This window comes from Fukomys damarensis, unplaced genomic scaffold, assembly GCF_012274545.1.
Source record: "Fukomys damarensis isolate Sample0158 unplaced genomic scaffold, DMR_v1.0_HiC HiC_scaffold_1, whole genome shotgun sequence".
NCBI lineage: Eukaryota > Metazoa > Chordata > Mammalia > Rodentia > Bathyergidae > Fukomys > Fukomys damarensis.
Genome location: NW_022900913.1, coordinates 32,098,191 through 32,111,005, shown reverse-complemented (window position 1 = coordinate 32,111,005; position 12,815 = coordinate 32,098,191). Strand labels below are relative to the sequence as shown.

The 12,815-nt window shown below is 36.8% G+C and overlaps 1 protein-coding gene across 1 annotated transcript in view; it reads right to left on the bottom strand.

Moving 5' to 3' along the window:
- C7 (complement C7) overlaps window positions 1-12,815 on the bottom strand; it is a 74,457-nt gene that overhangs the window by 43,268 nt on the left and 18,374 nt on the right. Inside the window, exons 5-6 of the mRNA XM_010633873.3 lie at window positions 9,692-9,839; window positions 8,521-8,659 (exon numbers count right to left, since the gene is read on the bottom strand). Of these exons, the coding sequence (XP_010632175.1) occupies window positions 8,521-8,659; window positions 9,692-9,839 (287 nt within the window). The remainder of the gene's footprint in view (window positions 1-8,520; window positions 8,660-9,691; window positions 9,840-12,815) is intronic.

Sequence of the window (12,815 nt, the reverse complement as noted above, 5' to 3'; positions counted from 1 at the left end):
GGAGGGGGTGAAGGGAGGGCGGGGACGAGGGGAAAAATGAGAATCAAGACCTATTATGTAAAGGTACAGAATCCCAATGATGAATGTAATTGTATTGTATACCTAGATTGTACCAATAACCTCAATAAAAAGAAAAAAAAGAAAGAAATTAAACTTTTCAATGAAATTGAAAGGGAAGAAATACTTCCAAATTCATTCCTGGAAGCCAGTTTTTTATTTTGATTTCAAAACCAGGAAAAAAAAAAAAATCAAAACCAGGAAAAGATCCAACCAAAAAAGAAAGCTACAGGCCAAATCTCCTTAATGAACATAGATGCAAAAATCCTCAATAAGATACTGGCAAACAGAATACAGAGGGTCATTAAGGAGGTCATACACCCTAACAGAGTTGGATTTATTCTAGGGATGCAAGGATGGTTGAACATACATAAATCAATAAATTTAATACACTATATTAACAGATTCAAGGACAAAAACCATATGATCCTCTCAATAGATGCAGAAAAAGCATTTGACAAAATTCAACATCCATTCATGATAAAGAAAAACTCTGCAGAAAATTGGAATAGATGATCTTTATCTCAACTTGATAAAGGTTATCTATGAAAAACCAACAGTCAACATCATACTAAATGTTCAAAAACTGAAAACCTTCACACTAAAATCAGGAATAAGACAAGAATGTCCACTATCACCACTCCTGTTCAATATAGTTCTGGAAACATTAGCCACAGCAATTAGACATGAGAATTAAATCAATAAAGATAGGAAAGGAAGAAGTTAAACTGTCATTATTTGTTGACAATATGATACTCTACATGGAAGACCCAAAAAACTCTGCCAAAAGACTTCTAGAATTAATTGACACTTTCAGCAGAGTAGCTGAATACAAGGTCAACACTCAAACATCAATAGCCTTCTTGTACACAAATAACAGACTCACTGAGAAAGAAATTAGGGAAACAATTCCTTTCACAATAGCATCCAAAAAAATGAAAAATCTAGGAATCAATCTAACAAAGGAAAACAAAAGACATCTACACTGAAAACTACAACACTCTGAAAAAAAAAAGGTATTGAAGGGGATATAAGAAAATGGAAAGCTGTCCCCTGCTCCTGGATAGGAAGAATCAACATAGTGAAAATGACCATACTACCAAAATAGTATACAGATTCAATGTAATTGCTATTGAAATCCCAACAGTATATTTCACAGAGCTAGAGAAAACAATCCAAAAATTCATTTGGAACCAGGAGAGATCTAGAATAGCAAAAGCAATTCTAGGCAACAGAGACATGGCAGAGAGTGTCACAATCTTCAACTTGAAACTATACTACAAAGCCACTGTGATAAAAACAGCACAGTACTACAAAGAAAAAGACCCAAGGATTAATGGAGTAGATGGGAAGATACAGAAACAACTCCAGATGTACTCAGATACCTCATCTTTGACAAAGGATCCAACCATCCTCACTGGAGGAAAGATAGCCTCTTTAATAAATGGTGTTGGAAAAAATGGATTTCAACCTGCCAAAGATTAAAACTAGACCCTTATCTCTCACCATGCACTAAACTAAAATTCAAGTGGATGAAAGATCTAAATATTAAAACAGAAACACTAAACTTGCTGGAAGATAAGTTAGGCAGAACTCTCAAGACAATGGCATAGGAAAAGACTTCATGAACAAATCCTCAGTAGCACGGGAACTAGCAGAAAGAATCAACAACTGGGATCTCATCTTATTAAAAAGCTTCTGCACTGCAAAAGACACCACCAGTAGAACTAAGAGACAACCTACAATGTAGGAAAAAATGTTTACCAGCTGCTCCTCAGACAAAAGACTATTATCTAGAATATATAAAGAACTCAAAAATATCAGACCCCCCCAATATAAAGACCTGATTCAAAAAAGGGCATCTGAAATGAACAGACATTCCTCACAAAAAGAAGTAAAAGGAGAAAACAAACACATGAAAAAATGTTCAACATCACTGGTCATTCAAGAGATGCAGATGAAAACAACACTAAGATTCTACCTCACCCCAAAAAGAATGGCTGCTATTGAGAAATCAACCAAAAACAAATATTGGTGGGGTTGTGGGGAGAAAGGAACCCTTCTCCATTGTTGGTGGGAGTGTAGACTGGTGCAACCACTGTGGAAATCAGTATGGAGGTACCTCAAAGAACTAGGATTAGAGGTTCCATTTGACCCAGGTATCCCTCTGCTGGGTATCTTTCCAAAAGAATTAAAAGAATCATACCACAGTGATATATGTGCACCCATGTTTATAGTGGCACAGTTTATAAAATTTGGAAACAGCAAAATTGCTCATCAGCTGGAGAATGGATAAAGAAGATGTGGTTTTTCTATAAAATGGAGTACTACTCAACCATAAAGAATAAGAGTCATTCATAGGAAAATGGATACATATTGAGGCCATGCTCTTAAAAGAAATAAATAGGGAACACATGTGTAAATACCGAATAGTTTCTCTGTTATGAAAATCTAAAAGTGTAAATAAGATCCAAGTTGTATAACTGATAATGAAATAGGAAGGAAAGGGCTAAAGGTCTAGGGGAAGTGGGAAGGGTAGGGGAAAGGAAATAAGGGAAAAGAAAAAATATGAGAAAAGGAAAAATGGAAACAACGTCTTTGTAAATAGGGGAGGGTGGAGAGTGTGAAAGGAGGTCAGGGGTAAGGGGAAAAATTGAGAACCAAGACCTGTCATGTAAAGGTGTAAGATCCCAATGATGACTGTAACTGTACTGTATCCCTAAAATGTACCAATAAACTCAGTGAAAAAAATGTATTAAGGTGCTAATAAGAGATTTCTATCATCATTTAATAATGTCTCAGTCCTTGTGGCTTTCAATAATCAAAATTTAGTTTTTTATATCTTCTGAGAAGTAACATTAACTATATCCCATTTAATATATCTTTAAAGTAGCCTATTTTCCCCTGACTTCAGATCAGTAAGTCAAATACTTGATTCATGTGGGCTGGGGACGCAGCTCAGCCTGAGAGTGTTTGCTAGTATGCTGGAGGACCTCAATAGAGGGGGGGCTTGATCCTGGTTTACACAAATAGGCCTCTTCACTGCTTCACCTCAGTGTCTCCTTATTCCCACCCATCTTACACAAAGGTGCAGGAATCATCTTTGTCCAAGTCGGATGATTATATTAAGTTCTCCTTAATACCCTCTCTTTTTAGCTTAGATCCTGAATTATCCCAGAATGATCTGTCCTGTGAAATCATGAAATGTGAGCATCCTACACTCTGACATATTTTACTCTTTTGACTTTCATTTTATTATTGTTAACTTTACAGAGATATATTCTTCAATTTACTCTCCCTTCTCTTTCCCTATAGTCACTTTCAATATTTCACTATTGCAGCTTAGGCCTCGTCGTCCTTCCCCATCATAGACTTCTTCCTACAAATCTTTTTTTGCTCACCTTGGTGAATTGTGTCTTCTTTGGCCATGGTCCATGCCAACTTTGACTGGATGACTCATACCCGTGCCTGCTCACCCTCCATCACCCTCCATGTTCACTCATTCACCAAGCCACCATGGGCTACTAACACCCTTCTTGAGGATCAGCACAACAGTTTCTAAACAGGCCTTTTTCCTCATGTCTCCCACTCTCTAACCCATTCTCCACTCTCCCTGAGAATGGCATCACAGAACTCCCTTCCTAAACTCCAGTAAGCCAAGCATAATGCTGTGCACCTGTAATCCCAGGACTTCAGGAAGCTAAGGCAGGAGGATCTCAAGTTCCAGCATAGCCTGTGCAACTTAATGACTTAGCAAGACCCTATCTTAAAAGTAAAAAAGGGCCAGGGACTCAGTGTAAAAGCCCTGGCTTCAGTCCCTCTACCACACACACACACACACACACACACACACACACACACACACACACACAGTTTTCCAATGGTTCTGTTTTAATCCAAACTGCTTAACTGCCTAAAACATATATGTTTTTTTACTTTGCAGATCATTCATAACCTTATTTCTTGTAATTTTTCATATTTCACTCTGAAATCTAGCCAGTTTGAACTTTTTTCAGTTATTCAGAAGTGCCTACTTTGTCTTTTTTTTTCATTTTTTTCCTCTCCCTCTCCTTTGCTGTTTTCCACCCACACTAGAGATGATATATAGACATTTAGTAGTATAGATAGGTATAGTACATGCATATATACATACAGGTACAGAGATAAATAGATAAATATCCTGTAAACACAGTACTGGAGCTGGGTTTCTATTGTTCCAATCCTGTGTTTGTCATCTACTACTTCTCTGATCATGGGTAAGATATTTTGCAGTTATTTTGTCCATTTTTTTCCTTTCTTTTGTTTTTTTTGTTTGTTTGTTTTTGTTTTTGTTTCTGTTTTTTTGTTTTTTGGGGATCTTGTACCTTTACATGACAGGTCTTGATTCTCATTTTTTCCCCATACCTCTGTGCTCCCTTCACCCCCTCCACCCTTCCCTGTTTACAAAAACTTTGTTTCCATTATTTCATTTTCTCATATTTTTTCTGTCCATTTTCTTAATCTGTGAAGTGAAACCCAGACAGCAGTCCCTATCTCCTTAGGCTATTATAGGTTGAGTTATCCCTTTGAGATTTCAGTCCTGGACTCTGGAATATTTACATGTACATAAGATAATTTAGAGATAGGATAAAACAAAAGTTCATTTATATTTCACATACACCTGACACACATAGTCTGATGGTAATTTTATGGGTTTTTTAATCATCATTTTATTCATGAAAAAAGTTTCATGGTGTGGAATTTTTCACATCAGCTTTATGTTAGTTTTAGATTTTGGAACATTTTCAATTTAGAATTTTCAGATTAGGGATACTTAACCCATATAAGAAAAAAATCCATATGAAGCTTTTGAATAGTGTTTAGTATCCAAAGATTATTTTGTGAGCTGTTTTTATCATCACCCAAATTATTCCTAGTTAGAAGGAAATCTATAAATCTAATATCTCATCCTCATACCAATAGCGAGCAAAGGCTGAGGTAATTTAGACTTCTTTAAATTGCTTTTACAATATGTTTTTCCTTCACTTGATATATATCTGTGGTCTCTCCTCAAGAAAAAAATCACGAAGTACATTCATGACCAAATACAGGAAAATCCGAAAAGTTTCTCCTACTCTGTTTTTAACTCACACCCATCTGCAACTTCTCACATGTTGACAATGAACACCAGAGCCCTCTGGGTATTTTGCAGGCTGTGGAGCAGCACTTTCCCAAGCAAATGGGAACAGCAATGTGCCAAGGTTTCAAAGACCTTCCTTGTTATATGAAAAATCTGAGTAGCAGAAAATGTGAATGACATCAAAGGAAGTAGCTCACAGATTTACTCTAAAAACAAAACTCACAATGCTGATAATGAAAACAGAGATAAGAGATGCATTCAAAATTTACTAATATTCATCTTCTAATAATCCATGAGACACCATCCTCATCTTGGAGAGGGGAATATATAGTGGGCCCTGGGTTGACTGATTTGAACTATAAAGGACATTCACTGCCTCCATATCCACATTTGGGTTTAGCACTCAAATGACTGACTCACTCACTGCCTATTGCTTCCATCTCTCTTCCCCCAGGCTGGATCCTTAAAACATTGCTATTGCTTGCTAGGTAACAGGCTATAATTTCCCATTACTTCTGGCAAACACCTTCACATTTAGTGACTGGAAAGACATTTCAGATGTCAATCCAAAACCAAATCCTGCTGAGGAAAATGAATGTCAGAATCATGCTGTTACTAAATTATTCCTCTTCTTCAGAAACTGCAGAATTCCAGTACATCTACCTTTCAACTAAGTCAGAAATGCTCTTCCTTCTTATTCCTTTCCTCTGTAACTTTCCAGATTTGACCCTTCAGAAAACGTACGTGCAACTCTCCTGATTATAGTTATGAAAGAATTAGCAACACATCCTCATAGAAGTAGAGGAAGAAAAAGTTACCTACATAAACATATCTCACATTCTCCTTCTGGTCCTTCTGATTAAATTACAATACACATAATTTACATGTAGAATTTAGAGTTGAGAAAGAAATTCAATGCAATCCATGGGAAGAGTAAGATGTAACAAAAAAATAAAGGTCCACAAAATCAGACAAACTGGATTCATGTTCTACTATTCTTGATTTGATGACTTGGGAGTAAGTTGGTTGAAGTCCTGTCAGCTCCAACTTCCATATACATAAAATAATAAAGTGTTACTTACCTTAAAGGCTATTGTAATGATTAAACTATATCAATTGCCTAGAATAGAGCAGAATCCATGGTAGATGTTCAAAACTTGGTAGTTATAATTATTTTTCAGATCAGTATTATATTTCATTTTCATGTCTCAGTATCTCTTAAATGTAACTAAATCATTTTTTATTGCACAGTCCTTGCTTATTTCCATTCCTGCAACTATACAGGTAAATGGATTGGTCCCTAAATGAGAAATAGTATATAGTATGTACATTACAATATTCAGAACAAAGAAATGGTCAAAGGAAACTCCAACTTGATGACTTTGCTTTCTTTTTTGCATAATTTTTACATGCAGTAGTATAATGTATAAGAGAACACAAAACTACACTACTGTATAGTACAATCAGCAAAAATTACAGTACTATACTGTAGAAGAAGCCACACAAAGACCGCACTGCTATTCATGTTCCCACATTGTAAGTACAAATGCAGGCCATAAATCCAAGTGGGAGGTCATAAGTAGGAACTATGAGCATGGATAGAAAGTCTGAACAGTCCTTAAACAAGTAGGTATTTACATGAGGAATGTCCATACAAAAGGATGGTGAGGGCCTGCGATCTAGCTCAGTGGTGCTGCCCCCTGCCTTACAGGTGCAAGGACTAGAGTAGGAACACTGGTACCAAAAAAGAAAAACAAAAAAAGAGGATGGTGAGTTTGCTTTTTATACCTACAGCTGCTTTCTAGAGAGGGTTAATCTGGGTAGACAAAAGTTCTTTCTGTCTGCCATCATTGTAGTTTTAGTTTAAAAATTTGGAAGTCATAGATAAGGAGAGCTGAACTGGAAATTTTAGAAGTTCTGAGATAAAGGAAGGAAAAGGAATGGGAGAGGGGATTTTGGAGAGGGAAACAAACAAGGGGTTAAAACAGAAAGCAACCAGAAACTTGACTTTATTGAGGTGATAGAAGGATATTTTAATGGGAGAGGAAGAATAGCCTGAATATGTTTGCAATACTGCAGTAGAAAATCTTTCTTCTGTCTTTCCTCCAAATCCTCAAGAATGTCTCATATTGTCCTAATGGTTTGTGTGAGTAGATTTTGTGTTGATATCAAGGAACAGGATGAGTTGAGCTGTGTCTGACAGAAAGAGCATTTGAGAACCAGAAGCCTGAACTAGAAGGACCCTAAAATCATAAGCAAAGCTAAAAAGTCAGGCAATAACAACATTAGCAAGAATATGGAGCTGAGCCTACTCTTCCATACTATGGGAGGGTGGGGTATACAAACTGATAGAGCTATTTTGGAAACTTTACCTAATAAGGTTTAGTATGCACATACCCTTTAGAGCAGCAATTTGAGCTCCAGGTGTGAGCCTGAAAAATGTCTAGCTCATTTGTGTGGGCTCACGCACAGGAATGTTCAAGGCATTTTCATAAGGCAAAATTAGGAACAGCAATAAAAATGCCATCTTCATTAACTGAATAAGTCTCAAAACCATAATTTTGAGTAAAAAAATTGTCATAGAAAAACATATATTATTCTCTTTATATAAATGGCAAAGAACCAGACTAAGCTAAAACATAAATTTTTATTTAAAAACAAAAATAAGTATATGGAAAAACTAGGAAATTATTAATATAAAATACACAATAGTTTTTGTCTGGGAGGGTGGGAAACATACATAGGATCCTTTAAGTCACTGGCTATATTTTATTTCCTAAAATGGATGATGGGTATATATGTGTTTTATTTGTTTCTTTCCAATTGAACATAAATGTCATCCATTCTTATATAGGAACTATTTCACAGTTTTAAATGTTTAAACTTTAAATCACCGATCACTGTGGCAGAATAAGGAGATTATCATTATCATTGTGCGAGGGTCTTGAGTTTTAATACATGAAAAATGGCATAGATAATAATGCATAAGAATGCGTCGGTTTCTTGCCTAGCATGTGAAAATCCCTGGGCTCTATCCCCAGTGTGAAGGAGAAGTCATAGGAGGGAGGAGGGAAGGTGGGAGGAGTGGGAAGAGGAAGGAGGGGGAGAAAGAGGCAGAGGAAAAGGAGAAGGAAGTCAGTTCACATGACACAGTGCAAATTAAAAGTGTCATTGTCCCATCCCCCAGTTAAAGAATGATTCTTCATGAGCTCACATAAAACATTTATGAAAAGTAACCACACATTAGATAAGTAAGTCTGTAACTAGTACCAAAAATTAAATCATAGAAACAATCTCTGACAATTCATAGATTAGAAATCAATTGAATTGATGGAATTAAGTACCTGGAATGTATAAGAGAGGATATTTCCACTCAGTCTGTAGAAATCTTTTCCATCTGCACTGAATACTTTTCTGCACTGACCTCCAAAACTTTTGGTATTGATGACTCTGTTCCTAAACTGGCCAGTGAGAGCATTATAACTGTTAAGGGAGGAGGAGGAGGAGTGAGGAGGGAGAAATATCAATTAAAAACCAGAAATAGTACTTGCTGAAAAAAATCATTTAGAGAACTCTGGAAATTCTTAAAATACTTTGCAGTTAAGTACTTCCTTGAGAGAGTGAAAATAAAGAGAACAGCATGCTAATGCACACCATATATTATCCAACTTCCCTGGTTTGGCATAATAGCTAACACTAATAGCTAGGAAAACCCAACATCCTTCAGCCTCACAGCATATTTTTGTAACACGCAGGCTTGTTGTATCTATGGCAACAACTGGTTTTGAATTGAGTCTGTAGATGAAACCGATGAGATTGAGGTGACTTTGGAGGAGAGAATGCTTTCTACAATGAATTTTCAACTTACCATCTCTGGTTATGCTGAATAGTACACTCCTTAAAGTAACTATTCTATTTCCCTGGTAATAAATTTTAAAATATAGGAAAACCATACCTATTGCTCCAAAATAGATTATTTTATATCTCTAAAAGCTTAACTTAGGTAAGATGACCCCAAAAATTCCTCATAATTTGTTTCTAAAACATAAACACGGGATTTTCCCAACCTCTCTTGGAAACCTGCCAACCGGTTTAGGCAATCACTTTACAGCCCAGGTGTTGTAATGCACTCGTTTCTCTCCTCTCTGATTCCGTCATCATTCACTTGAGTAGTATCCTTGCTTCTCTCTCCCTCCTGACTCACGCCTCACTCAGTTCCCATAGTTTGACCAACTGTCCAGACTTCATTGGGAGTGGAAGGCTTCCCCAGATGCAGGACTTTCAGGTCTAAGACCAGACTATGCCAGAACAATGGGTTATTCTACATCCTATTACACAAATTGAAAGGTACATAGATATGAATTTTAAAAACTGCTTTAGCATGTGACAAAGAGCTATGAACCAATAAAAAGTTGTAACTATTGGGTAACTTGTTACTAGACTCACCAAACTATAAGATAAAACACAGTTAAAAACTAGAACCTATTGATATATCGAGGCTACTCAGCATCTCACCCATTGCCAGTAAGCTCTATGTTGGGAGGGGGATGATCAGTGTCACAGGAAAGTCTGCTTTCTGCATCCTCACATCTGTCCTCATCAGCACCGTCTTCTTCGCAGTCAGAATCCCCATTGCAAACCAAGGATTTGCTGATGCACTGACCTGAACATAAGAAAAAACACCCATGCAAATGCAAAGAGGGGAGAAGAAAAATGCTGCCTAGGATCAAAAAGCATTTTTCTCTCATCCCAACACCACACTGGTGCACTATAGTCAATTTGAGATAGCTCCTTGGAATGTCTCCATTTTGCAGAACAATTCTCACCTTGGCCATACACAAAATTAACAAGGGGATCTGAAGGCAAAGTTGAAGTCCTTGCCCATTACCATCAAATGGTTTTGTCTAAATCTTCCAAAGCCCAATTGCTGCTAACTACTGGGGAGACAAATTGATCTCCTACCCTTCAGTTTCCTTTTTTTCTGTAATTATTAACTAAGATGCCAATTTTGTATTTTCCTTAGTGGTTTATATTTCTAATCATTGAAAGTACAAGAACTGTATCAAAAGAGTAAAAAATCAACATTTATTTAGCTTCTATTATGTGCAACACCCCCTTCTTCATTTTGGAGTACAAATATGAATAAAAGTTTCTTTGTCAACTTTCCATATGCTTTGGAATCTAAAAAGAAAGACTATGGGGACATAAATCATAACTCAGGAAGACACTTGTTATCTAAGTCTAGGATAGCGAGAAAACACTGGAGAGTGCCAGATTATGTAGCCCTGCCTACCTCCCCAATATCAAGTCAGCCATCCACTACCAGCTTCCTGTTCCTAGTCATACTGAGCCACTTGCTTGGATGAAAGGCCTGACTTTCTGTCATCTCTAATGATTGTACACTTACACTTCTCTGTGCAGAAAGTTTTCCTCTGGCTATCTCCTACTTGTACTCCAAGAATCAAGTTACGCCAGGAGTGGTGGCGCATGTCTGTATTCCCGGCACTCGGAAGACTGAGGCAAGAGCATCATCAGCCTGGGTCACATAGTGAGTTCAAGGCCAGCCTGCACTACACAATGAGAACTTGTCCCAAAAGAAAAACCAGGAATCAAGTTGAGTATTTAAATATTATTCCCTCCTGAAAACATCCATACACCACAGATGATGATGGATACTCTTTGTGTCTTCATCGGATGTTCGTGAGCGAAGACCCCCATACTATAGTACGTAGCCATATCACTCCACTGTCACTTGGAACAATGATGCAAATACTTTTTGGGAGTCCACCTGTATTTTCAAGGAATTCATAGTTTATCAAGAGGGACACACAGGCTAGCAAACGATAGTACAAAATACAAAGGGAATACAGAAAAGTGATCAGTTAATTACTTCTATCATTTTGGGGGGCTAGGAAAGGCTTTCCAAAGCAGCTACCATCAGATTTGGATTTTGAAACAATAATAAGAATTTGACAGGTATTGTGGAACAGCATTCCAGAGGAATTCTTTGTCATTCTGCCCAAAAAACTTTAATACTTTTGAGAAAAGGGAATTTATGCTTCATATCTATGTTCACAATCCCTCACCACCACTATATTTGGATGATAAAAATAATAATAAATGTTTGTTAAAAGTTATTGTATTAGGGCCTGGAAATTTAGCTCAGTGTTTCTGCCACCTGCCTCTGAAGCTCAGGGTCCCGAGTTCGATCCCTGGTACAAAAAAAAAAGTTATTAAATTAATCAGACTATTATGGGTCACATAGACAAAATTTTAAATAATATTAAATGCCCAAGCTATATTCGATCTCCTCATACATGGGAACTAACTGTACATGGTATGATCCAAAATACAGTGAAGCCAGGCATGGTGGTGCACGCCTGTAATCCCAACACTCAGGAGGCTGAGGCAGGAGAATCACTGTGAGTTTGAGACCAGCCTGGATTACCTAGTGACTTCCACGTCAATCTCAACTACATTCTGAGACCCTGTCTCAAAAACACAAAAACAAACAAAAAAATACAGTGAATATTAAAACATTTTAAAAATTATTAAAATATATATTGCCATTAATTCCCTTCCAAATACTTACCCTCCCTTTTGACACAGTTATCTATTATTCTTGCCACATTCTGAAGCAATTCTGAATGTCCTCTTTCATGAGTGTCATTAGTTGCACTGTTGTTGCTGCATTCGTGCCCTGAACTGATTCAAAACAATTACCTTTCATGGTCATTTTGACTTTGAGGAAGAGCTAAAAGTCACTCTTGGTGGCAGATCTGGTGAATAAGGTAGATGAAGACACACTGGAATATTTTTTATGAACCTGCTTTTCTGCGTAATGACATTTGGCCAGAGCATTCACCATGTTTTTGAGCACACCTCATACAGACACTTGCATAAGACACTGCTTCAGAAAGTGGCAGGAATAAGGAGAGGGGAAAGGAATCAAAGTGAATTAAGATGGGATATGTATTACAAAAGCTACCCAGGACACACTATGCATCACAAATATGTACTTTAAAAGAAAAAGAGAACAGGGGCATAAGTGTGTTTGAAGTGAGAGAAAGAGGATTCACTTAAAAGTGTCTTTTACTGGGATAAAAATCTTATTTAAATATTCACCTTATATTTTGATCACACCGCATATTGCTCCCTTGATTAGCTTTTTTTTTTTTACAACAACTCAGCAAAATAAAATTCCGGTTTATTGTTGGACAACATTGTTTCACACATACATCAAATAGGCCAAAAAAAATAAACAGCAACTTCATAGACAAAAAAAGGGAAAAAAAGAAACCTTTTATCTTTGGCCTTTTTAACCATCTCATACAAACCAACTACTTATAGTACAGCTAAGTACATACACAAAAAAAGTTACTGGAATGCTCGGAATAAGATTTTTTGTTGTTGTTGTTTTTGCTTTTTTTTTACAAGGTTTTTTTTCTCCTTTGAGATTATAATGAACATGGTCACAGCACAAGTAAAGTCGGAAGTAGGACAGAGAATGCTCCGAAGGCTGGTTTGGTCATCCGCAATCATCAAAACTGGCTGACCCCATTGATTAGCTATTTTTAATTACTTTTCTTATAAACATAACAATTGGGTAGGACCAATGATTTTGTCCAGCCTTGTGTTT